At 44.0% G+C, this 25,806-nt stretch overlaps 3 protein-coding genes across 3 annotated transcripts; 2 read left to right on the plus strand and 1 right to left on the minus strand.

Moving 5' to 3' along the window:
- Nucleotides 1–6,706: 6,706 nt before the first annotated feature.
- Nucleotides 6,707–10,773, minus strand: LOC114269322 (uncharacterized). The gene is made up of 3 exons (XM_028210628.2): nt 10,456–10,773; nt 10,073–10,277; nt 6,707–7,010 (listed from the first exon to the last, which is right to left on the minus strand). The coding sequence occupies exons 1-3, from the start codon at nt 10,505–10,507 to the stop codon at nt 6,965–6,967; spliced, it is 303 nt and encodes a 100-aa protein (XP_028066429.2). The 5' UTR covers nt 10,508–10,773; the 3' UTR covers nt 6,707–6,964.
- Nucleotides 10,774–11,956: 1,183 nt separating this feature from the next.
- Nucleotides 11,957–12,889, plus strand: LOC145803883 (uncharacterized). Its single transcript, XM_082897268.1, has one exon. The coding sequence runs from the start codon at nt 11,957–11,959 to the stop codon at nt 12,887–12,889; it is 933 nt and encodes a 310-aa protein (XP_082753394.1).
- A 1,086-nt stretch (nt 12,890–13,975) lies between these two features.
- Nucleotides 13,976–14,503, plus strand: LOC145803884 (uncharacterized). Its single transcript, XM_082897269.1, has one exon. It carries the CDS (start codon nt 13,976–13,978, stop codon nt 14,501–14,503), a length of 528 nt encoding a protein of 175 aa, XP_082753395.1.
- Nucleotides 14,504–25,806: the final 11,303 nt, after the last annotated feature.

Raw genomic sequence — 25,806 nt, forward strand, 5'->3', positions numbered from 1 at the left:
CATAATTCCATCTACGTAGCATGATTGGGATTATTTTCCTCCAGCCAAGCTAATGAACGCCCTACTCTGCCGAGCTAAAAAAGTTGTTTGGTTTCACAGCTCGTTTGGCCCCAACAAGCCTTGTCAGTTGTTCAACACATCCTTCCATTAATCTGGCATGTTTGATACGACGTCATTCCCAGAATACGTGACGTGCCCCTATTATCCTCGTTCTCCTGCTACAACCATTATGTACCTTCAAAATTTTGAACAGCTAGCCCCGCAATTTTGCCTTCAACATTTATATCCTTCAAGTTCGCAATCGCACTAGAAGACATTCTTTCTGTGTAATCGGGCTATATGTCCCACCTTTTGTATTGAAAAATTTCGATCTCTTTGCTCAGTTACTGTCTTTTTCAATGTTTTGCATCATTCTGACTACATGTCTAGCCAAACTAATTAGCTTGGCCTTACCTGATCCCGCCAACCTTTTTTGGCCGAGATACGCATCTCGGCTGAAGAATCCAAAAAACTTGCTGGTCAAACCTACCAACCTACTTTGGCCGAGGTAACTGCCATCCCGGCCGAAGAGTGCAAAAGTTTTATTAGTCATACCTGCCAACCGCCTTTAGCCTAGATCCTGATCTCGGCTAAAGGATGCAAAAAAGTTTTGTTGGTTATACCTGCCAACTTCCTGTAGCCTAGATCCTTATCTCGGCTTAGGAAAGTGTTGGTTTTTCCAGCCAACCACTCTTTAGCCTAGATCCTTATCTCGGCTGAAGAGAGCTAAATGTTTGGTTATTCCTGCCAAACTTCTTCAGCCTAGATCCTGATTTCGGCTGAAGAGAGCTCAAAGTTAGTTATTCCTGCCAACCTAGAGCGAGGTGTTGGTTATTCCGGCCAACCTCTTCAGCCTAGATCCTGATCTCGACTGAAGAGAGCTCAAAGTTGATTATTCTGGCCAATGTTCTTCAGCCTAGATCCTGATCTCCGCTGAAGAGAGCTAAATGTTTGGTTATTCCGGTCAAACTTCTTAATTGCCGCCTAGTCAGGCAAAGACTCTTGCACGATCGGTTCTCCTTGTCAACCGTGTTAACTCTCGCCAAAGGCTTTTTGTCTGGTATCGCTGTTGTGTCGAACTTTTCCTCGGTGCGCGCCCTATCTTCCTCTACCTGGATGTGTTGGTGCACTCTCTCTATTAGGGCTTCCATAGTAAGGGGCGACGTCATTGTCATTGAATCTCTCAACTTATTGCCAGCCAACAAACCTCGTTTGTACTGTGCGATAACTAAGTTTGTAGGGCAATCTCCAATCTGATTAAAAGTCTCCCAATACCGGTTATTGTAAGACCTCAATGTTTCTTTCTCGTCCATGGCTATGGAGAGAAGCTGGTCAATCTCCACTAGTGTCTTGGTGTTCGCTCTGAATCTGGTCACAAATGCCTCCGCTAGTTGCGCCCACAAAGCTATGCTACCTTTTGGCAACCTTTCAAACCACGCTAAACCCAGGTCACCAAGGCTGGAAGGAAACATGATACACATTAGAGCCTCGTTTCGCCGATACACGGCCATAACCTGGTAAAAGTGGCTCAAGTGTATGTAGAGGTCTGACTTCCCCTCATAAGTAGTGAATTTGGACTAGTGGAAGCCTGAGGGTAATGGCGCGTTTTCTATTGTCGGAATGAATGGTGAGCTCTGCAACTTTGCTAACGCTTTGTCTGCTGGTTCATAGGCAAGGCGTGGCTCTGGAATTCCAACCTCGACACCCCCATGTGTTCTAGGAGCCAATCATTGTAGTGCGGAGGCTCTGCGGGGGGTCGCGAGCCTGAGTGTCTTCTCTCCTTCGAGCCCTTTTAGTCCTCATTCTCTCAGGCCTGGAGTAGCGTGTCCTAGAAGTCTATGATTGTGTATTGCCCGACCTGAGGCTTCTACTTTCAGTTTGTGATAGTGTGACTTGTCTGTCACGATCTTCTAAGTGGCAAGAGTGTGTGTTGCCTTTGCGCCTCTCTTTTGCTACCACCCATTTGCCTTTTATCTGGTTCTTCATAGACTCTATGTTAGCCGCCATTCTTCTTATTACTTCGTCTTGCTTCCTTACGCGATCTTCGAGAACCTAAGAATCCATCTCCCGCCTCTGTCTATCAGGGCTTTGAGAGCGGGGTGGACTTGAGCCCTGTCTTTTTCTCACTTCTCTCCGCGGATTCCTTCGCTGGGGATCTAATTCCGCCATGGGTGGGATAGAAGGTAAACCTTCAGGCCTCTCACCTCCTTCCGGAGTTTGCCCATCTATAGCAGGTTGCGAAAAATCTTCGTTGTGTGCCATTGATTTCAACTAGAGAGAAAAACTCGATCAAAAGGTTTTGTTCTATGTGTAATTCTCACAGACAGCACCAATTGTACGAGCATAGAAATAATCTTCTCGTATAATCCTGTTGATCAAGTTTGCACTCCTCCCAACATCGTCACTTTGCTACCTGAAAACACAAATGTGAGCTAACCGGCGGGTGTGTGTCAGAAACCCCTCTGATGCCTAAGTCAGAAACTAGACAATAGACAATAAACAATAAACTCTGTCTATTCTAGAGTAAGAATTGGAATACCTGTACAAAGGTCTGGTCATGAGCTTTTATAGATTCTGCTTGGCACAATCCTAGTAGGATTCCAACTCTCCCTATGAGAATCCTCCTAGGAATCACACACCCTACTCACTACCAATCAAGTGAAATGGTTTGCACAATCCCAGTAGGACTCTAACTCTCCTTAGCAGAGTCCTACTAGGAGTCTCATGTCCAAGGATAATGCTTACCCTCAGAACACCCTCATCATTGCAAGCCAAGTGAGATGGCCACCCCCTTTACCTTGGCTGACACCTTTACCTTGGCTGACCCCTTTACCTCGGCTGATATTGCGGTCAACCAAGTTATTTTGGGCCTGTGCTTAACTAAGTAATGGAATAGAAGCATCGACTGAGCTACACTTAGCTCGGCTCTCCATCATACCAAACACCTCGGCCAACCCTTGGGCCTAGTATTAGGTAGCTCGATCAACGCCTTTGTCCAGTTTGGTACTCAGATAAAAAGAGACCGAGCTACCCGACGTCCACACTCCGGTCCTTTAGTTCGGCCCACAACAGAAATCAAAGGATCGTGGCTCGGCCCAATTTTTCGTTATAAATTACCCTCTCATCTTCTTTCTTTTCTTTTCTTTTTTTTTACTTTAAATCATTTCTCTTCTTCCTTTTTTTTTTTTTTTTCTTTAAATCGTTTATCTTCTTTCTTGTTTTTTCGTCTCAAATCACCCAATCCAGATCCAAATGGGTTGTTAGAGACACCCACCATGAAAGAGAAATCCATGATAGAAAGTTCAAGCGAGAGATAGTGAGACACCAACCATAATGATCTTATCCAATGTTTTAAAAATCGAACCGATAAATTAATGGAAAAAGTAATTAGGCGGACAAATCACCGATTCAACTGTCGGGTTGAACTGGAATCGAACCATGACGTAATAAATATATTAAAATTATATTTAAATAAAAATATAAGTAATAAAATTATAAATTAAAATTTTTTGAAAAATATCAAATTATCTTAAATATTTCTCCTAATATTTTTTTACTAAAAAATATAATAATTTGTTTTAAAATATTGTTAATTTAATTTTGGCAGTGTTGCTGTTCTGCTTTTTTTTTTTTTTTTTTTTTTTAAGTGTGTGCCAACTCACTAGTGGTGTTTTAGAGCACTACTTTTAGTGATATGTATCATTGCCCATTTTTAATTTCTTTAACTCAGCCGGTTCGCTTGATACATCCCCGAGTCACCTGGTTCGGCGGTCCAACCACCTATTTTTTCGATTCTCTATAAATATGTTAGTCCTTATGTTAGAACGGTTTAAGGGGTATATCCAAATCAAAACTCTAACCAATTCACAGCTCAACCGGTCAAACCGACCGATCCTATCCAATTTTCAAAACCATGAACCTACCCATTAATGTCCTCACAAAAAGCTTCACTCTTTTGATAGCAAAAGAGGAATAGAAACATATACTATAAAATTAATAAATTATATAGTTGGCCTCTCATTTTAATAAAGTTTTACTTTGGCCTACAAATTGCGTTTCTGATAGGGTAATTTGTATAGCCAAATTGGGCCAAGCTATGAAGCATTATTTCTGAATATTGGGTCGCGTTGTGGGCCAAGTTATGAGCTCAGGATAGCTCGGTGTGGGAACAATGGTTGATAGGCCGGTCTGTGAGCTCCAGTTGCAGTCAGTGGGCGAGCCAAAGTGCTATGTCGGCCACATATAGGAAGCTGAGCTAGAGGTAGCCCGGTGAGAGGATTCAAAGCAATTGGTGATCGTGCGGCCCGGTCAGGGTATTTGCGCCAGGTAGCTCTGCTAAGCGTAGCGAGCCAAGCAAGGTAATAGCCATCTCACTTAGTTGGCAATGAGTAGGGTGTTATCAGAATATGCATTATCCTTGAAAATGTAATTCACTCTGTTAAAGAGAGTAGAGCCCTACTAAGATTGTGCAAACCATCTCACTTGGTTGATAATGAGTAAAGTATTATCAGGATAGACACTCTTCATTGAGAGTGTGATTCCTAGGAGAACTCTTATAAGGAGAGTTGGAATCCTACTAGGATTGTGCCGGGCAGAATCTATAAAAGCTCATAGCATGACCTATGTACAGGTATCACAATTCTTAATCTAGAATATAAAGAACTTATTGTTTATTGTCTAGTTGTTGACTTAAGCATCCGAGGGGTTTCCGGCACACACCCGCCGGTTAGCTCACGTTTGTGTTTTCAGGTGGCAAAATGACAATGTTTGGAGGAGTGCAAACTTGATCAACAGGATTATACGAGAAAATTATTTCATGCTCATACAGTTTCAATATAGTTTTATCATCAATTGTAATTAGCAATTATAGTTAGCATTTTAAATTGAAAAAGGTCCCGTGTTAACAATTCCCACACAAGAATTAAAAATTAACAAATTATACCAATAATCTCTATAATTTATTCTAAAGTTCACTTTGATCCCTCTAATTTCACATGTATTATTTTTTTTGCCCAAAATCTTAACGGCAAAAACTAAAACAAAATTTTGTTCAAATTAAAATGATTAATGATTTAATTTAGAAAAATGCTAAGAATCTTAAATATTTTACTAAATATTCTATTAAATATCTCACATAGTGAGTCTCATATAAACCCCAGACATTTGATAAAATATTTAATAAAATAGTTAGAATTTCTAACATTACTCTTTAATTTATTCCAATAAAATTCTTTCACGCTGTGGCAAACTCAGTAGCTTCCATGAGTTATTATTCCATAGTCAGGGAACAACAACTCAACAACTCAACAAGTAGTTCTCGAATTAATAAAAGTGCACTGAAGCCTAACAAAAAATCCAATTACAGAAAGAGAAAAGATTTGTGCCTCGAAAAATTTGTGCCCCGAGAGAGAGAGAGAGAGAGGAGGCTCGCAGCTGGCCGCCCCCTGCCTCTGCTTCGCCACCTCCGCCGGCCGTCGCCTCTGCCCGATCGTCGAGCCCCGCCTCCGCCGTCGCCCTCCGCCGGCCGTCGCCTCTGTCCGATCGTCGCAGGCCCGCCTCCATCGCCGCCTCCGCCTCTGCTTCGCCGCCTCCGCCCGCCCCCTGCCTCTTCCCCCTACATCTGCCTCCGTCCCCCCGTCCCCGCCTCCTCCCTCGCATCTGCCTCCCCTCTCTTTCTTCTTCTTTCTTCTTCTCTCATTCTTTCTTTCGTCTTCTTCTGAACTTCTGATTGCAAAAATAAAAAAAATAAAACGACGAAACGACGTCGTTTTGTCGTTCCGAGGCATTCGGGGGAGCTCGATTCGGGCTCTCAATCGCGGTTGTTACAGAAATCGGCACAACCCTGAGTTACACATTTGCTAGTGAGATGTAAGGTACGCTTGGTTTGGCTTTATAGGGTGATTTTTAAAAAAAAAAATCTAAAAAATTTGTTTAGTTTGTAATTTTTCTAAAATAATTTCTAAAATCACTTTTTTTCTCTTACACATCAATCAATCACTTTTTCTTTCTCCTCTCTCCTTCTCAATTACTTTTTCTCTTACACACATCTACTCAGTTACAATAAAATATCAAATCATTTTAAACTCCCACACTCCAAAACTACTTTCAAAATACACAACCAAATAAATCAAAAAAATTTCTAAACTCTTTCTCCAAAATAATTTTTAAAAACTACCCTCTCAAAACCAAACCAAACATACCCGTAGTCTCTTTTTTGTAGTTTAAAAAAGGTTACCTTTTTACTTTTAAGGCCATTTCCTTTCAGCAGTGTATACTTCATACTGCTCCTGCACTTATTAAAGAACTAATTAAAATACTCATTTGAAAAGCAATCTTTAATTCCTTTCAAACGGAAAAAGAAAAAAGAGGGGTCATGCTACCAACATTCCTATGGGGTTGTCGTTATTAATGGAGAGATAATATCAAAACAGTTAAAATTAAAGTGCACTTTTTACATGTTTTAAATATTTCTACTCGTGTTTATACACCTTTTACATGCATATATCAAAACTAATAATCACTCAATAAATGGCCGTTAGCATTTTCGAATGGGGCAAAAAGCCAAATATTCCTTCTCCAGCCTTCTATGACCAAAAGCACCCTCAATTCAAGAGAAATTAACAAAAAAATAATCACAATGAAGCATAAATTCTAAAGATAAAAAAAGTTGTCCAATCCAATGTATTTCCATATAACAAATCAGAATCTCTTCTCTCTCACAGTATACATATACCTAATGTAATCAAACCAGAGAGTTCAAATCCAAAGTAAAAAACCCACAAGAATAAGAAGGTACATTTCCAACAAGTCCAATTATTTGATAGAATGAGAAATAGAAATTGGCAGAAACACTAGTGAATGCCCATATTTGAGGACCCAATGTCATGTCTGCCGATGAATCAATCAACCAAACTTCTAACGCTCATCAGAAGCATGCATCGAGGAGGCAGCAACAGCACAGAGCAGCCAAACTATACAAGTTTTCAAATTGAATTATAACCATATCAGCCTTTTTCTTTTCATTTTATCTTTTTTTGAATCAGCAACAAAAAAGAAAATATTAACGAAAAGAAGTATGACGAGTGGGACTCGGAGTCCGCCAAAGAAGGATAGAACATAAAAAAAAAAGAAGAGCAAAAAATCAAAGTCACCATTACAAATCGTACACTGCCCTCCAATCCTTAGAAGAAAAAAATAACAGAATCCCTTTAAAAGGAGGAAAAATTGAAGCCCAACTGAGGACAAATAACATACTATGCCCCATAAAGAGTCCAAATATCCTCAAAAACTCTAGAATTACACTCGAACCAAATAACCCCCAAAAGAGGGGGAAAAACCTATACAATCGATGATCAAGAGCCATTGAGAACAAGTAGTGGGAACTACCCAACAAACATATCAACTAAGTTCCCTACTGTTAATTTCTTTGCAACCGATATGGAAGCAAGTCCTACACAGCTTAAATCCCACTGTGCATATTCATCATGTACATTTAAGTTCCAAGGCAAACCAAGCATCATCGTCAAGTTAATCTAAGAAGTTTCATAGATAATCCCTGGAAAATTTATATTGATAAGGACATTTCTTGAACTGCACAAGTTTTCAAATTGAATTAGGACCATATCATATAATTTCTCCATTGTTAAATTCTCGGCAACCTATACAGGCACAAGCTCAGCACAAGCTTAAATCCCACCATGCATATTCATCATGTACATTTTTGTTGCAACGCAAACAAACCATCATCTTTGAGTTAATTTAAGATGTTTTATAGAGAAACCCAGGACTATTTAAATTGAATATAATATTTCCTTAACTTGTGCCTCTTGTTTAACATATTTTCACAGGGTTGCGATTATAAAAAGCCTCGGTAAATATTCTTGGGAAAAATATATTTTCTGAACATATTTTCTGAAGGCAATTACGATTATAAAAAGCCTCAGTAAATATTCTTGGGAAAAATATTTGGCTAGTAACAATATCCAATGGTTGTTGCTATAATACCATTGCTATTGCTATAATTTGACAATGAATAGTGCTATTTTGTCAAATTATAACAATGGTGCTCTAATGGTCACTTGCCATTTTGGCAATTCTCAACCAACTTTCTTTCCAAGTTTATAAGTGTTGTCTGGATATAGGTTTTTTTGTTTATTTTTTGTCTTTTATGACCTTTTTTTAACTATTTGCAAAAAAGATTATATATTTATATTATTCCCGACTAGACAAATATAAAAAATGAAAAAAAAAAATTGAAAAATTAGAAATTTTTTTTTACTGATGTGGCATGTTTGGCAGTTGCTATTCTACTGTTTCAATTCTGTTTTTTTAACTGAATTTGGAGCAACAAATCTGTTCATATTTGCTGATGTGACATGTTTGGCAGTTGCTATTCTACTTGCCAAATTTGAGAACAGAAATGACATATGCCATCTTTGGCAAATAGAATAGCGAGCCATTAGAAACTCACATTTTGTCACTATTGCCAAATCATAGCTTTGACAAGTATTTTGAGAGCTCCATTAGAGATACTCTAACTTGTACAAAACTTCTTTTTTGATGAATCCATGTTCCTTTATCAAATGCCACTAAAAGAGCACCAACTGTGCAAACAGCGTATGCAAAACCAAAAATCCCAGCTAAGCATCTATAGATAACTAATCAAAACAACTTAATTATTAAATGCTTAAACATTGTTTCTTGAATCTTGTCACAACCTAGAACAACGATCAGTGTGTTTGGTTTGAATTTTTAGAATTAAGTTTTTTGAAAATTGAGTTTTTTGTTTTTCGTGTTTTTTTATTTTTAGTGAATATTTTTAAAATTTTAAGCATTTTTTTTTTACTTTTTTAGATGCATCTTACTTAGATATGTCTAAAAAATAAAATATTTGTGAAAAAATATTTTAAAAAATTATCAAATATACAAAAATATGAAAAATATACTGAATTTTCGTTTTTTTTTTTTTGGTATTTAGTGAATTTTTTAAAGATTTTTTTCACAAAAATTATACTTTTCAAGTGTATTTACGTGAAGTGTGTCTAAAAATTAAAAAAATTGCTTAAAATATTAAAAAAATATAGTAAAAACAAAAAAAAAAATACTAAAAACAAGAAAGTAGAATTTTTTAAAAAGTGTTTTTAGAAAACTCAAACCAAGCTGTTGCTTTAGTTATTAAAACTAAAATCAACATTTTTGGGATTTCATATGTAGAAACAAAAGAATCACCAGGAATTGTACCTAATAATCCACTAAGCAAATGACTCACCAAATTGACAGCTAGGGCCAGTTCAAACTGATTCGAACAAGGCTCGTGGTTTTCATATTTTATAAATGACTTACGCTCTGTATTTTATGTCTGCTTACTACTTGACAACAAGCAAACTACTACTAAGCTCTATTGCATTTACCATCAATTAATTATATATTTATTTGAAGTCTCTATCATTTAATTAATTAGTAGGTAACAGAGGTTGGGGTCCTGTTTTCTGGTTTTGGTTTCAAGTCTCACGGTTCCACCACTCCCCACTAAAAACACTATATTATAATAAATAATTATTAGGTAGAAATGTACACAACCCTGTTACCAAAATACCCATTTGCATTATAATTTTTCAATAATAAAAAGAAGAAGAAAAAATCAAATGGAAGTCTAGGCATTTTCACTGAATTCAAATATCCATATGGCCTAAATGAATTAAATACTACTTCCTTTCCTTCAAAATTTGAACAAAAACTTGAGTTGTTTATATAATAGTAGATTAAGTCAACATGACAAACCTCATTATCTCCAAGTGAATTAAAATTGACAGAAACAACCTCCAACAACCCACTGTAAGAAGGGCATTTTGGGAACACCGACCCAAAAAGGGCAAGAAGCCCCAAACCACCACCAACAGTGCTATAGCCGAGCGAGTTGACCCGTTATCAACTCAGATCAAAGATCTGAGCCATCTTAGAACCATTTTTTCACCATAACAACATTCATACATACATACATACAGATATAGAGAGAGAGGGTTAGGGGGCGTACCAGCCTTCAGCAAAACCACTGCCGCCGCCGCTTTGTTGGTGTTGTTGAGGGGGTGGATACTGGGGAGGGTAGCCCTGAGGAGGGTAACCTTGAGGAGGGTAGCCTTGTGGATATCCTTGTGGAGGGTAACCTGCCGGAGGATACCCTTGCGGAGGGTACCCAGGTGGAGGGTAAGCGTCCTTCGAATACCCTTCTGGAGGATAACCTATATAACCCACAACACCAAAAGCACCAATATCAACAAAAACAAAACCAAAATCAACCCATGTTCCAACCAGATCCAATCAACCCATTACACAAATTTCCTTGAAATTTCATTGTTATCAAATCAAATGAATTTCTATGAATTGAAAAAAAAAAGAGAAAGAAGAAAGGGGGTTTACCTTGAGGAGGAGGGACACCAACAGGGGGTTGTTGTTGGTTGTAATAACTCATGTTTTTTTGTTTATGTTTTTGTTTTTCGGGTGGTCTTGATGTTTTGTGGTTTTGGCTAATAAAAGACTTTTGTTTTGATTTCCTCAAAGAAAGTTTAGGGAGGGAATTATATAATTGGATGGGTTTTTTTTATTGGCTTTTTATAGTGTTTGTCACTGAGGAATTTGAGGAGATATCTGGACTAGGGAGGATTATACATGTAAAAAAATTCAAGGGCCAATTACACAAATTAGGGGGTTTAGCGTATATTCTAATTCGTCTAAATTGATCGAATCAGATAGATTTGTTGCATTTTTTTTGCATGTGTAATGACAACCGGATTGTTGTAGATTGATTTTTTTCAATCCGCTTACTTTTGAATGGATGGCAAATTTAAAATTCCTTTAACTGCAACCGAACTGCCAAACCACGAGCAACCCTAATAATTTGAAAAACTTTTGTGTTTCAATTTGCATTTTTTATGCATGTGTAATGACGACCGAATAGTTGTGGATTGATTTTTTTCAATCCGCCTACTTTTGGACGGATGACAGATTTAAAATTCCTTTAACTGCAACCGAACCGCCAAACCGCGAGCAACCCTAATAATTTGAAAAACTTTTGTGTTTCAATTTGTTTACATATTCTGTTTGTATTTTCAATTGAAAATGAGTTTACATATTCTGTTATGTTTTCAATTTAGAAATTCTCTTATCAAAGGGTAAATGTTGATATTTGATATTTTTTTGTGAAAAATATAAGGCTTAATTTTGGGAAAAATTACCCATAAATCATATCCTGTAAAAAGTTAAACCATTTAATCCTTTAAGTTTTTTGTATGCCATTTAGTCCTGATATATTGCCTGATTTTTGGGGGGCTAATTTGATTCCATTGTTTTTACATCAATACCCTTCTGGTGAATGGTTCCTTAGACATTTGATTATGATTTTCATAGGGTTTGATAATGTCAACTTTTGTGGGGATGTTTTATTATTGATTAACATTGTTTTCACCAATTTTATGATCTAACCAAAAACGGTGACCACCATTTTTATGGATTAACATTATTTCGTTGCTCTGTTTGTTGATTAACTTTGTTGTTGTATTGATTAACATTTGTATTCTACCATTTCTTATTTATTACCAGTGTTTTTCTTGATTAACATTGTTTTCACCATTGTTTTTTGTAGACAGAAAACAGTGAGCACCATTTTTCCCGGTGAGGGGCATCATTTTTCCCGGTGACCACTACTATTCTTCACACTGTAATTGTACAATGAAGGTGTTGTTTTCCTGTGTTTGGCACTGCTGTGGTTAAGAATTCGGAGCAGGTGTGTGGTTGTTGTTTTTATTTTTTTTTTGTTTCCTCCATTTCTATTATACCAATTGCATGTAAACAAAAACTGTTCTGTTATTTTGTTTCCTGGGTATGTTTGCCACAGTAATGGGTTCTCCAAATGTGTACAGGTATGGACGGTGGGATTTTGTTGGTGTGTTCGTATGGTTTAGTAAATGTTCTTATTCGGTTGCATCAGGATTCATCATTCGCAAAGATTGTTGATGATATTTGCAGGAAGTTCGATGGATTGGTGCCGAGTACGGTGTGTATGTTGTTCGATGTTCCCGGGTATAAGAAGTTTAAGGTGGATAGCGACAATAATATTCAAAACATTTTTTGCCTTGCTAAGTCGTTTAGGATAAATCGCATTGATGTCCTGATTCAGAAAAATAGTGTTGGCGTGGGGTGTAATTGTGGTGTGCTGGATTATACAGAGGATGGGGGAATTTCCAAAGATGTTAGTCGGGATGGGTGGGTGGACGACCAGATGGACTTGTTACCTACATATTGTCCGAACAAATCGAAGACGTTTTTGTCAGCGCAATGGGCATATGGAATTACCCATGTAGGACAATGTTTTGATGGTGGACCAACTGAATTCCATGATGTTTTGTGTAAGTATACCGTTGAACGTGGATTTCAATTCAAGTACATTAAAAATGATTCTGTTCGAATTACAGTAGTGTGTAAGTTTGCGGCGTCAACAGATTGTTTGTGGTCAATTCATGCGAGGATGTTACCGTCAAGCGAGGTGTTATGTATTAAGAGGTTCGATAGTGTGCATACTTATGGGGCTGTTGTACGTACTTGTAGGAACCCTCGTACGGGGTCTGATTTGGTGTTTACCGTTGTTGCAGATCGGGTGCGTGATCAGCCATTGACGCGCCCCACTGATGTTGTGTTTGATTTGAAAAACGAGTATGGTTTGGACATTACTTACCGGGTGGCATGGTTGGGTGTTGAGAAAGCGAGAGGTGAAGTGTATGGGGATCACGCGACGTCCTTCAACCAACTCAGATGGTATAGCGATTCTGTTATGCAGAAACCCAAAAAGTTACATTAACCTTGAGTTTGACCAAAAAACCAGGAGCTTCGTTAGGTATTTCATATCATTCCGCGCTTGTATAGATGGGTTCAATCACTGCCGTCCTCTGCTGTTTTTGGATGGAACGTTCTTGAAAGGTAGATTCAAAGGTAATTTGCTTGCAGCGACTGCTAAAGACACCAATCAAGGTAATGGTGAGTTATCTTATTTCATTATTTTCATATTACGTGCACGTACTAGTAAACAGCTACTTTCATTTTTCATATGTGCCAAATGAGGTTTTTTTTGAAAAAAAAAAATTAACAACATTGAAATAGGGTGTCCACAATTTAAACTGAACTGTAATGTGAAACACAATGGTAGGCTTATTCATTTTATTTCCCCAAATGTGTCATACTTATTTTGTGTGGATGGTTGTATAACTTTTACTCATGGCAAACTATTTTATGTTGCATGTTTGGTCGTAGGATTGTTTCCAGTAGCCTTTGCTATTGTTGATTCTGAGAATTCAGCCAATTAGGAATGGTTTCTTCGTAATTTGAAAGAAGTTGTTGGGGGCGGACGGACATTAACTTTCATATCTGACCGCCACGTCGGATTATTACACTCTATGCCAATAATTTTTCCTTCGGCGCATCATGCATATTGTTTGTTGCATCTCCAAATGAACTTGCGGGATCGAATGAAATATGTTAATGCATTACACAAAATTGGGTTGATGCGCAAGTTGCGGAAATGTGCATATGCGCCCACTGTTACTTGTTTTAATGAGAAATTGGAGGTATTGAAGAAGGCCAACCCAGCTGTGATTGAAGATTTTATGAAAGACTTGCACCCGAAACACTGGTGTAATGCGTATTTCAGGTACTTCACGGTCCGCTTAATGGGTTATGGCGTATTTGTTAATTCCCACATGTGTTGTTGCATTACGCTTTATTTTTGTCGTTACAATTTATGCTCTATTAACGTTGACTTGGGTTCTTTTTTAGGGGCCAACGGTACGGCGAGATGTGCTCAAACGCTGTTGAATCTTTCAACAATTGGGTCGGCGAGGCCTGATATCTTCCTATCACTAGATTGGTCGATATGATAAGGGGTCAAATAATGGAGCAGATGTCGGATCGTAGAGTTAAATGCAGTAAATGGGCCAGTGTAATATGCCCGAAAATGGAGAAAAAATTGGTGGCAGCATATAACGACAGTAAGGCATGGTGTGTGAGCCAGGCTAATGATGATGTGTACGAGGTCCACTCCCACCCATCGGTGTTGGTTGATGTCATCAAGCAAACATGTTCTTGTTTTCAATGGCAGATAAACGGTTTCCCGTGTTCCCATGCGGTCGTTGCATTCCGTAATAGTGGGAGAAACATTTACGATTCGATAGACTCTGCATTTTTCATTGATACATTTCGAGCTATTTATAGCGGAACTATATACCCAATCCCAACAGTGGACAGGCCGACGTTTAACCCAATTGAGTGTTTGATAGCATCGCAGACGGCCAAGCGTCCTCCCAGTCGGCCCAAACGCAAGAGAATTCCATCTAAAGGCGAGGTAATGCAACGTATACGTTGTGGACGATGTAGGAAATTGGGCAATCACAACAGGAAGACATGCAAAGAGCCATTATAGATGGTCTGCCATATGATTTCATTTTTCCTCCAACAAACCGGGGTTCTGTTGGAGTAGCATATTCTGTTTTCAGAATTATTTTCCAGTTTTTTTTTTTAATCAGTCATTCACTTTCTGTTATTGGTATAATGAAATTGGCAGGATATTCTTTTTTAGCTAACCCAGCTGCCATTTCTGTTCCCACTGTTGAACAATCACATACTGCATTTTAAACATCCAACCACCGTGGTCATTATATTATGCCATCAATTTCATGTTGCTTTACTGTAACAGTAATGTGTGGCGTTTGATTTCAAATTTGTGCACATCATGCCAAACATTCACCCAAAACTGTCTGTGCCAAATAATAATCGGAATGACAATGTATTTGTCATGTTTGGGTGTCTGTTTACAATTCAGTGTCATTATGCAAAACATGAACCCAGTTGCCACTATTTTAAACAAATCAAATGCCAATGTAATATTATCTTATGGTCAAATGGTGTTTCCACAATTCTAATTAAACTGGCAATGGCAAATTAATCTTTTATCATGCCATATTAAATACGTGGTCGACGTGCTCATTGTCTTTGCATGTCAACTTTTGTATACATCAAACCACGCATAATCCCATTGTGGCAAATCATAGTTCCCAAACTCATAGTCAGCATCTCAACTTCTGTATAGAGCATGCCATAGTTGCATACCCAGGTCCATCTGCCATTTAGAAACTGTATAATGCACATGCACATTACACCGTAACATACTATCTAACACTAGTTCGACATTACCATCGCACCTCAACCATATGGTAACGGAAGGACAAATACGTACCAGTAATATCAACATTTGAATGACAAGGACAATTATGTTCAAACCAGCTCTTATGGAATTGGAGAAACTATTTCAATTACTGTACGGGGAGCAAATATTCCGGCGTGCCCGTACTCCTTTCTTCCAAGCTCCGTTTCTGTCCGATCACCTGCGAGCACAAAAACGGTGAGCTACCCGGCGGTGTGTGGCCGGAAAACCCCTCCGACGATCAAGTTAGAACACACACAGGGGATAGATAGAGAGAAGGGAGAGTGTTTTGGTGTAAGGATTTCTTACAGGTATGTTCGTCTGTCCCGTATGGAGGGGCGCAGACATGCTTATATACCTTCTGTGCCCCATATCCACTCCCTGTTATCTCCTGACACGTGGCTCTGCTATCCCATCTGTCAGCATAAACCATGCCGTTCATCACCTGCTCCCAACTGCCTGCCAGCATAGCTGGAGCTCGGCAGCCGAGCTGCCCTACCTCGGTCGTACCATGCTTCATACCTTAAGCGCCTGACCGGATAACCGAATGAAGGACCGGGCTAGGCGGCATCTCGGCAAAGCTTAACCCGGGCTCCTCCTTTGGTCGGCCTTTTCGCCGGTCAGTCAACTACCTCGGCTGACCGCGCCTTTCCGAGCGCCGGCCTCTCGGTCTGTCTGGTCTCGACAATCCTCGGACCGAGCATCCCGGTCTGACCGGTCACTTCCTGGCCGAGCACCTTCTGCACGGTTCGGGGCAGCACACAGTCCAAACTCTGCCCGGCCCAAGTTCTGGTAGCCCATCTCCGGGTGATCAGTCGATCATCTCGGCCCAATGCTCTGCTGGGCCCTCAACCTGTTCGGTTTATACCTCGGCCCAACACCGGAGCATAAATCACCCTCTCAATTGCCCCTTAATTCCGTCCGCGGAAGCGTGACTGGGATTATTCACCTCGTCCGAGCTAGTTGACGTAAATGTCCGCAGATTTGACCGGTTATACTCCTCGGCTGACCTATTCTCGTTGAAAGTAGCTCGGCTGGCTCTTCGTCTTTTCAACCCGTCGCTTCAGTCCTGCCAAAGCCATAAATGGGGACACGTGGCGAGCTCCTATTGGTTATCGAGAAGCAACCCGCCGTTCTTGTCAGATTTTGAATTTGGGCGGTCTCTTTCGCCTGTACAAACTCGCCCTCCATCGTTCCATTTTTTCCCTACTGCTGCCTCCATCTCTGTCGATTCTCAAGCCCAAGCTCGACTGCCACCCTGCCATTCTTCGTGTTTGGGAAGAATACCTTCAGCCCTTCACAGGTAAGATACCCAATCTCTCTTATGTTGCTATTTGCTCTTATGATGCACACATTAGGACCCAAAAACGTAGCTTTTAGGGCTTAGACCATAGAAAACGTCCTAAACCTCCCACTGTTCTTGGTGTTCTTCGTCTTCCTGAAGAACATCGAAGAACTGGGGTGAACCAGGCTCTGGGCCTTCTTTTGATCCAAAAAGTTAGCCAAACCGGGCAAACAACGTGTTTGTTCCAATCATGGCAAAAACCGAGATAACCAAAGGATTTGGTCGCTTAACCGGGCTAACATCAGGTCTGCTTGGGCGACCGAGCTCCTTAATAAGACAACCGAGGTAGTTTGGCCCCCTTACCGACCGAGCTGAAGTCTAGCTCTCTTAGCGAAACCACACACTTACACTTGCCATCCTTTTCCTGCAGAGTCCAAGGGGACCCCTGTCATTCCTGAACCTCTCAGGACCGAGCTGCAGCAATTTATCACCGTGCCCAACCCATCAACCGGGCTATAGTAAGTCGGCCACAAATGGGGAAGTTCCGCTTCCTTGTGGATACTCCGGCCGCGCTAGCCGCTTTCAGAGAGGACTACGGCGTCCCGGCCGACGTCCATCTCGAGCTGGCCGAAGAAGAGACCACGCCTTGGGGTAGGGAGGAATGCCCCTTCACCGTGCTATCCATCGTTGAAGGGGGTCTTCGTTTCCCGCTCAACCCTCTCATAACCGAGTTCCTCCGCCGAACCGGGCTGGCACCCACACAGGTGTCCACCAACACATATAGAATAATCAACGGCGTACACGAATTGAACCAACGGCTAGGCACCAACTTAGGCCTAGCCGAGATATTGAGGCAATACACAATGGGCCACACCGGTGACGGCCTGGCTTACTACTTGAAAATAAGACCGGGCAAGGAAAAAATCGTAACCGGCACCCCGGACAAAGATATGCACGATGATGATTTCTTCTGGGTGTCCGGCAACTACGAAACAGCCGAGGTGCCGGGCTGGTTCATAAGCAAGGACTTCGGTTCTTCATGTAAGCCACTCAAACTTGCTCGGTTAACTTTATTCTTTAGTTTTACTAACCGGTTTCCCTGTTTCTTTTGCAGCTATCCAAGCCTTGCAAGCCAACTACCAATTCCCCAACGTCGAGGCAATTCGGGCCGTGCTTAGGTACCGTCACCGAGACTGCAACGAATTGCTCGGCTACACACCGACTTACAGATATTCTGCTCCGCGCCGGAGTAGAGTAACTGACTTCCTCAGAGCTCCTTCGCCACCTCCAGATCCAACCCTACCAGACGTCCCATTAATCCGGTTAACCGACGAGCAAGAAATGGCCAAAAGATCTCGGATCAAAAACCTTCTAACAGCGACCTCAGCCGAGATACCGAGCGTCACCACCCGTTCCCCGGCTGCCGGTCAATCGAGTGCAGCCGTCGTAGCCCTTGCTTCTCCAGCTCCAGCTGCCGTGCAATCCGCCAGAGAAGCGCGCCGGGCTGGAAAAAGACCAAGGGCAGATCCCTCCGCCGAGCTTGTCACCGAGCTGACAACCGAACATCCTGCTGAAACTCCGGCTCCCGTGCCCGCTTGGCGTCCTCAGCTGAAGCACCGGGGACAGGACATCCCGGCGACTGCGTCGATCAAGGCAGACAAAGAACATTTGCTTGCCTTCGATCTCTCCAAAGCATTTCTCCTACCGGGCGACGTGGTAGGCAGTGACCACGTCCCTGACACCCGGCTGGTAAAATCTTCCGTGAAGTCGATGGCCAGGGTAAGTCGGCGTTCTTTTTAACATTTCACAAGTGTTTGCTCGGTCCTTCTTGCTCGGTCCCCTTTCTGATGTACTTTGCTTCTTTGTGCAGGCCATTCAAAAACAACATTTGGTCTTGGAGCGCATCCACCGGCTTAGGCAAAAAGCCAACGACACTGCCAGCCATGTTGAAAGCCTTCAGGCCGAGCTCGGCCGGGCTAAAGCTTCTCTCGAGATGGCCAACCATGACAATAACAGGCTGCTCAGTCAACTGAATGCAGCCGAGAAAAAACAAAGCGAGCTCCAGGCCGAGGTTGATACTTTGAAGAAGGCGAAGAAGAAGGCTTGCCGGGCTGCTAACAACGCGGGTTTCACCGAGGCCGAGATGAATTACAAGAAGCAAGTCTTTGCAACACAAGCCATATACTTCAAGGCTGGCTGGAAATCCGCTTGCGAACAGCTCGGCCAGGGCTCTGACACCGACGTTTTTGCCAATCCTCCCAAGGCTTCACTACCGGTCTACCTCGTGCCATATGCAAATGATGTATTTAGTGCGCTTCAAGCGGAGGCCGAGGAAGGACTCGAAGATGGAGAGGATGACACAGATTCTGAGGAAGGGGAGGCCGAGGTACAAGAGCAGCCCGGCAGTGCTGAGCCCGGTGCGCAAGAAGTCAGTCCTACCATCAACCTTGATGCCGGCGAGGACGAGTTCACCAATCTCTCCCCCCTAGTTTAGTTCTCTTTTCTTTGTATTTTTGCTTTCAATACTCTTGATGTAACCGGGCTCTGTCCCCACCTTTTGTAATGAATTTCTTTATCAATGAAAAATTTTGAATTTTCGCCAAGTGTTTGTCCGGTAGTAATCCATTCCATCTTCAGCAAACTATCTCGGTATAACTTATCATTGGAACACTTTGTCGACCGGAGTCCATAACACGGTCGAAGCAATTTGAGCATAACAAAACAAATTCATGCACCGAAATACCCACCTCGGTTGTAGCTAAGTTTGGACAAGATACCATGTTGGACAAGACGTCAACTCTTCCAACCGGAGTACTTCATCACGGTTGGGAATCCCAAGTTGGACAGAACACCAACTCTTCCAACCGGAGTACTCCATCTCGGTTGGGAGTCCTAAGTTGGACAAAACACCAACTCTTCCAGCCGGAGTACACCATCTCGGTTGGGAATCCTAAGTTGGACAAAACACCAACTCTTCCAACCGGAGTACACCATCTCGGTTGGGAATCCTAAGTTGGACAAAACACCAACTCTTCCAACCGGAGTACACCATCTCGGTTGGGAATCCTAAGTTGGACAAAACACCAACTCTTCCAACCGGAGTACACCATCTCCGTTCTAAACATTAAAACAAGAATCCATGTGCTAAAGCAAAATTACTTCTATAATTTTGACAAAAAGAATTACATTCTGCTTTGCAAGCCAAAAAATTTCCTTACAAAAAGAGGAAAGTAAAGCTTTAAAAATAATACAATTTCAAGTTGGCTGCATTCCATGGCCGGGGTATAGCTCTTCCCTCTAGATCCTCCAAATGGTAAGCCCCCTTTCCGGCCAGACCAGTGATCTTGTAGGGTCCTTCCCAATTTGCCCCTAGTTTGCCTTCTCCTGGCACCAGGGTGTTGCCCATAATCTTCCTCAAAACCCAATCCCCAACTTTGAACGGTCTGGGGTGCACTGTCTTGTTATACTTCTTGGAGAGCTCTTGTTGGTAGGCGGCCACATGGATGAGGGCTTTCTCCCGGCGTTCTTCCGCTAAGTCCAGCTCCAAGGCAATAGCCTCGGCATTTAGCTCGGGCTCAAAACTCTCGGTTCTGAGGGTGGGCATTTCAACTTCCAAGGGTATGACCGCCTCCATGCCGTAAGCCAAAGCAAATGGAGTTTCCCCGGTTGAACGTCGCGGGGTTGTTCGGTATGCCCAAAGTACACTGGGCAATTCCTCAGCCCACTTTCCCTTGGCCTTTTCCAGCCGTTTCTTCAACCCATCCAGTATAGTCTTGTTTGATGCTTCGGCTTGACCATTGGACTGCGGGTAGGCCGGGGTGGAGTTGTAGAATTCTATCTTCAGATCTTCACAAAATCCTCTGAATAGGCGACCGTCAAACTGGGTGCCGTTGTCAGAGATCAAAATCTTGGGGACACCAAACCGTGTGACAACGTTCTGCCAAACAAATCGCTTCACGTCTTTCTCTTTGATGGTTGCCAAGGGCTCAGCTTCAACCCACTTTGTGAAGTAATCTGTGGCCGCGATGAAGAATTTCCGGTTGCCTGGTGCTGTTGGCAATGGTCCCACTATATCTAGCCCCCACATGGCGAAAGGCCAAGGACTGGTGAGGGGAAGAAGTTCCCTGGCAGGCTGATGGATCTGATGGGCGAATTTCTGGCATTTCTCACACCTGCGGACATATTTTTGTGCGTCGACCTGCATGCACGGCCACCAGTACCCCTGCGAAATAGCTCGGTAGGCCAAGGACCTGCCCCCGATGTGGCTGCCACAAATGCCTTCATGAATTTCGGACAAGAAGGCCTCCACACTGTTCGGGTGCACGCACTTGAGATACGGACCGGTGAAGGACTTCTTATACAATGCGCCTGATGGAGAGAGCCAAAACCGCTCTGACTTCACCCGGATTTTGTGTGCTTCTTTCTTGTCCGCTGGAAGAGTCCGGTCTCGGAGGAACGAGATCAAGGGGTCTATCCATGAAGGACCTAGCTCGGCGCAGAGTACATCCGTCTGCCCGGCGTTTTCAATGCTTGGCCGCGGAAGAAAGTCAATCAACAGGGGGTTTGGAGATGTGCTACCTATCATGGAAGCGAGGCCGGTGAGTTCATCAGCCCGGCTGTTTTCTTCCCGACCAATCTGCTGGACTCTGATTGCCTCAAACTGCTTGATATGGTCCCTGACTAGAGCTTGGTACTTCGCCATTCTATCGTCCTTCGCTTCATAAATCCCTGAAACTTGGTTAACCACAAGCTGGGAATCACTATATACCAGAAGCTCGGCAGCCTTCATTTGGATTGCGCTCTTGAGCCCAGCAAGAAGCGCCTCGTACTCAGCCTCGTTGTTAGACGCCGGGAAGCCGAGTGTGATAGAATGCTCAATGGTTAGGCCGTCCGGGGATATAAGAACGATACCAAGGCCGGCACCATGACGGTTGGACGCTCCATCAACGAAAAGCTTCCACATGTCCCCCACGAAAAGCTTCCAGCAGTCAGATGGGTCCTGAGAGTTGCGAAGGGCAATGGGATCACAACTGCTCGGTTGTGCGGTGTCAAGTTTGGTGTTGACCGGTTCAAAGTCAGTGCCCCTTGGTGATTCGACACCGGACTCAGCAAGTTGGTCCGTAATGCCCAAGTCCGTAGGCGAAACACCAGGTTGCGGTGTGAAGCCGGCCGCAGGTTCTGAGCTGCCTGGAACCATTCCTTCCCCCCTTGAGGATTCGGCACCGGACTCAGCAAGTTGGTTCAGAATGCCCAAGTCCGTAGGCGAATCACCAAGTTCTGAACGGTGAGGAACCATTCCTTCCCCCCTTGATGATGCGGTACCGGACAGAGTGGATGGGTTGGTGATACACAACTCTGTCATCGCAGCACCGGGAGGTATTACCGTGCAAACTGAGGGAACGGCGATGGTGCGCGCTAACTCCGCGGCGCGACCGTCGGGAGCTGGTTGTGCCTCGGTTGGCATTGTCTGCGTCTCAGCATCTGCCTCGGCAATGTCGACCGGGCATACCGGATGAGTGCCAGGTGAGAACTCGGCAACAAAATCGGCCAAGGTTTGGGCTTTGATCGCGGTGCGTGGCTGGAACTTCACATCGAACTGTCCCAACTCGACCGCCCATTTTAAAATTCGGCCTGAAAAGTCTGCGCGCTCAAACAAGGCCTTGAGGGGGAACTCGGTCAGTACGACGATGGTATGGGCGTGAAAATAATGTGCCAATTTCCTCGAAGCCATCATCAGTGCCAACGCAAGCTTTTCCAGCGGCAAGTACCTCGTCTCAGCCGGCAGCAAGGTCTTACTTACGTAAAAAATTGGGAGGTGCTTGATTCCTTCAGCCCGGACTAACACCGCACTTACTGCGTGCTGGGAGACGGCAAGGTAAAGGTAGAGGTCCTCACCGGGCTCTGGTGTAACCAACAGCGGTGGAGAAGACAAATAAACTTTGAGCTCGGCCAGAGCTCGGTCACACTCGTCATCCCATGAGAACTTTGACTTCAATGCTTGAAAGAAAGGGCGGCAGCGATCTGATGACCGGCTTATAAATCGATTAAGCGCGGCGGCCATCCCGGCCAGATGCTGCACGTCCTTAGTCGAGCTAGGCTGCTTCAACTCTTGCACGGCTCTAATCTGAGTAGGGTCTACTTCGATGCCTCGGTTCGTGACTAAGAAACCCAAAAATTTCCCGGATCCCACACCAAGGGCACACTTCGAGGCGTTCAAGCGCAGCTTGTATTTCTTCAGAATGGTGAACATCTCAGTTAAGTCGGACAAATGGCTTGCCTCATGTCGGCTTTTTACCACCATATCATCGATGTAAGCCTCCATTGTCCGACCGAGCAAAGGAGCAAACATTTTGGTCACCATCCTCTGAAAAGTTGCCCCGGCGTTTTTCAAACCAAAGGGCATAACTCGATAGCAGAAGAGTCCCCTTGGAGTCGTGAAAGAGGTGATCTCTTGGTCAGGCCCATGCATGGCAATCTGGTGGTAGCCGCGGTACGCATCCAAGAAACTGAGCCGACTGTGTCCAGCCGTCAAATCCACTAGCTGGTCAATGCGCGGCAAAGGGAAGCTGTCTTTTGGACAAGCTCGGTTGACTGTCTTGTAGTCGACACAAACTCGCCACTTTCCATTCTTCTTAGGCACCACTACCGTGTTGGAAATCCACCGAGGGTAGTGCACTTCCTGTATTGCTCGTGCTTCAAGCAAGTTATTTACCTCCTCTGCCACTACCTCGGCGTGATGCAGCGCCGACCTCCTTGCTCGCTGGATGACTGGCTTGGCGCCAGGGAAGACATTGAGGTGATGGCAGATAAAACTTGGGTCAAGGCCGGGCATGTCGTAGGGCGACCATGCAAAGACTTCGATATTCGCCATCAAAAACTCAATCATCTCGGTTCTCTCCATGGCCGAGAGACTTGAACCGAGCAAGAAGAATCTGTCCGGCTGCTCGGCATCAATCCGCACCTCAACCAATTCTTCAACTGCCTTGTCTTCTGCTTTGGTGCCAACATCATCCAAGACACACTGGTCCTCCGGTCCCTCGATCATTTGAACGAATCCTTTGGCAGCTCGGCTCCCGTTGACCGCCACGAAGCACTGCTTGGACATGACCTGATCACCCCAAATCTCCTCGATTGCCCCCATAGCCGAGGGGAATCTCATCACCTGGTGGTAGGTCGATGCTACGGCTTGCATGGCGTGAAGCCATCCTCTTCCAAGGATAAGGTTGTATGTGGAAGGCACTTGTAGCACCCAAAACTCCACTTGCTTGACCACGGATCCCGCTTTGACCGGCAGGATAATCTTTCCCAATGGCCACTCCGGCTGCGAGTTAAATCCAACCAGTGGCGAAGTGGCCGGTGCCAAGTCTGTCTCACGAAGTTTGAGCTGTTTGAACGCATCATAATACATGATCTCGACCGAGCTTCCCTGATCGATCAAGATTCGTCTAACAACAAATTCTTTGACGCGTAATGTTACGACAAGAGCATCGTTGTGCGGCGTCTGGATACGCTCTAAATCCCTTGAGGTGAAACTGATCACGTCTTTCTCCTCTGTCTTCCCCCTTTTGATGGCAGGCTGTACTGACAAAACCTCCCTCATATGCTCTGCCTTCTTAATCATGCCCCGGAGTTCGCAAACACGCTCTGGTTCCACGATTCCGTGGATGACATTAATTACTCCCTGAGGTGGTGCATCTCGGTCGCCCTGTCCCCTGGGATCGACCGGAGCCTGATTCGGTTTCACTCCGCCATCAATGTAAAGGTCCAGATGCCCGGCCGCAACCAGTTCTTCCAAGTGTTGTCGCAGAGGCAAACAATCCTCAGTCCGGTGGCCCCTCTCTCGGTGAAACGTACAACGATACCGCGGATTGTACCCCTTTTGTCCATCGCCCAACTTAGCAGGAAACCGGACATACTCCTCGTCTCGGATTTCGCTAAGTATGCGATAGATTGGAATCTTGAAGACCGTGGTTATGCCAGTCCTTGCCTTCATTCTCCTGTTTGCGTCCTCAACGTCATCACGGGGGTAGTCATCCCGGTCATTCCGACGTCCTCTACCCCGGTTTTTACGATTTGAACCTCGGTCTGATTCCTCTGCTCGGTCATTTGAGCGACTGGACTCTTGCCCAACTGCGTGCACTTTGCCTGCTGTCTTCTTGTCTGTTCCGACCGGAGTGGCCTTCACGGTGGAAGCTGACGCATCATCCTCCACTCGGATGTGCTCATTGATGCGCTGCATGAGCTGGCCCATGGAGGTCGGTTGGTGCATGGTAAGCGAATCCCGCAGTCTATGTCCGACCGGGAGACCTCGCTTATATTGCGTGATGGCAAGGTTGACCGGGCAATCCAGGATCTCGTTGAAGGTCTCCCAATACCTTGAATTGTATGCCTTCAATGTGTCGCACAGTTCCATCTTGACACTCAGCAAGTGATCAACTTCCTTTGGTGTTTTTGTGTTGGTTTTGAAGCGCGTAACAAACGCTTCGGCCAACTGATGCCACCGTTGTATGCTCCCTTCCGGCAACCTCTCAAACCACTTTAAGCCCAGCTCACCTAAACTGGACGGGAAGATTAGGCACATAAGTCCGTCATTCCGCCTATGTCCGGCCATGACCTGACGGAAGTGGCTCACATGCATGTAAGGATCGGTTTTGCCGTCGTAGAGCGTGAACTTAGGCTGGTGGAAGCCTGCCGGAAGCGGCGTTGTTTCTATTTCCAGGGAAAAAGGGGTGGCACTCAGCCTGGCCAGGTCTGTATCTTCAAATGCTGGCACTGTTTGGCGGGGTGGAGGCATTCCGACCTCCTCGCTGGCATGAACCCCATAGGAGAGCCGCTGGAAAGCTGGTATTCTCTGAGCTTCGCGCCGGCGAGCCCGCTCCCTTAATACTGCCCGTAAGTCCTCTGACTGAGCTGAATAAGAATACCTCGACGTCGTCGCCGGACGTGAGGGTTTGTAGGTGCTGTCTTGCGCGCTGGACTTTTCTGCACGCACGTCGGAATCACCAACCTGGTAACTTCTGGTGATAGATATGGACTGAGTATGTCGTTGGCTCTGCCCGCCTGAACGGCGGGATAGGGTGCGCTCACTGTGGTCACCCACTCCAGCTACACCTTTCCCTTTGACATGCCGTTTAAGATCCTCCATCTCCGCCGCCATCCGCCTGATGACAGCGTCTTGGTCCCTTAACTTGCTTTCCAGTCGCCTGGCGTGTGAGTCTCTCCGCCGGTGACCGTCTGG

The sequence above is a fragment of the Camellia sinensis genome, chromosome 12, assembly GCF_055761805.1.
Source record: "Camellia sinensis isolate YWXY chromosome 12, ASM5576180v1, whole genome shotgun sequence".
NCBI classification, from domain to species: Eukaryota; Viridiplantae; Streptophyta; class Magnoliopsida; order Ericales; family Theaceae; genus Camellia; species Camellia sinensis.

What these genes read in the sequence shown, in the direction of transcription:
- LOC114269322 (XM_028210628.2), bottom strand. Translation starts at nt 10,507, where the DNA reads ATGAGTTATTACAACCAACAACAACCCCCTGTTGGTGTCCCTCCTCCT. An exon ending in TGGTGTCCCTCCTCCTCAAG is followed by an intron (nt 10,278 to 10,455) that starts GTAAACCCCCTT and finishes TGGGTTATATAG; the next exon opens with GTTATCCTCCAGAAGGGTAT. An exon ending in AGTGGTTTTGCTGAAGGCTG is followed by an intron (nt 7,011 to 10,072) that starts GTACGCCCCCTA and finishes AAACTTGTATAG; the next exon opens with TTTGGCTGCTCTGTGCTGTT.
- LOC145803883 (XM_082897268.1), top strand. Translation starts at nt 11,957, where the DNA reads ATGGACGGTGGGATTTTGTTGGTGTGTTCGTATGGTTTAGTAAATGTT.
- LOC145803884 (XM_082897269.1), top strand. Translation starts at nt 13,976, where the DNA reads ATGGAGCAGATGTCGGATCGTAGAGTTAAATGCAGTAAATGGGCCAGT.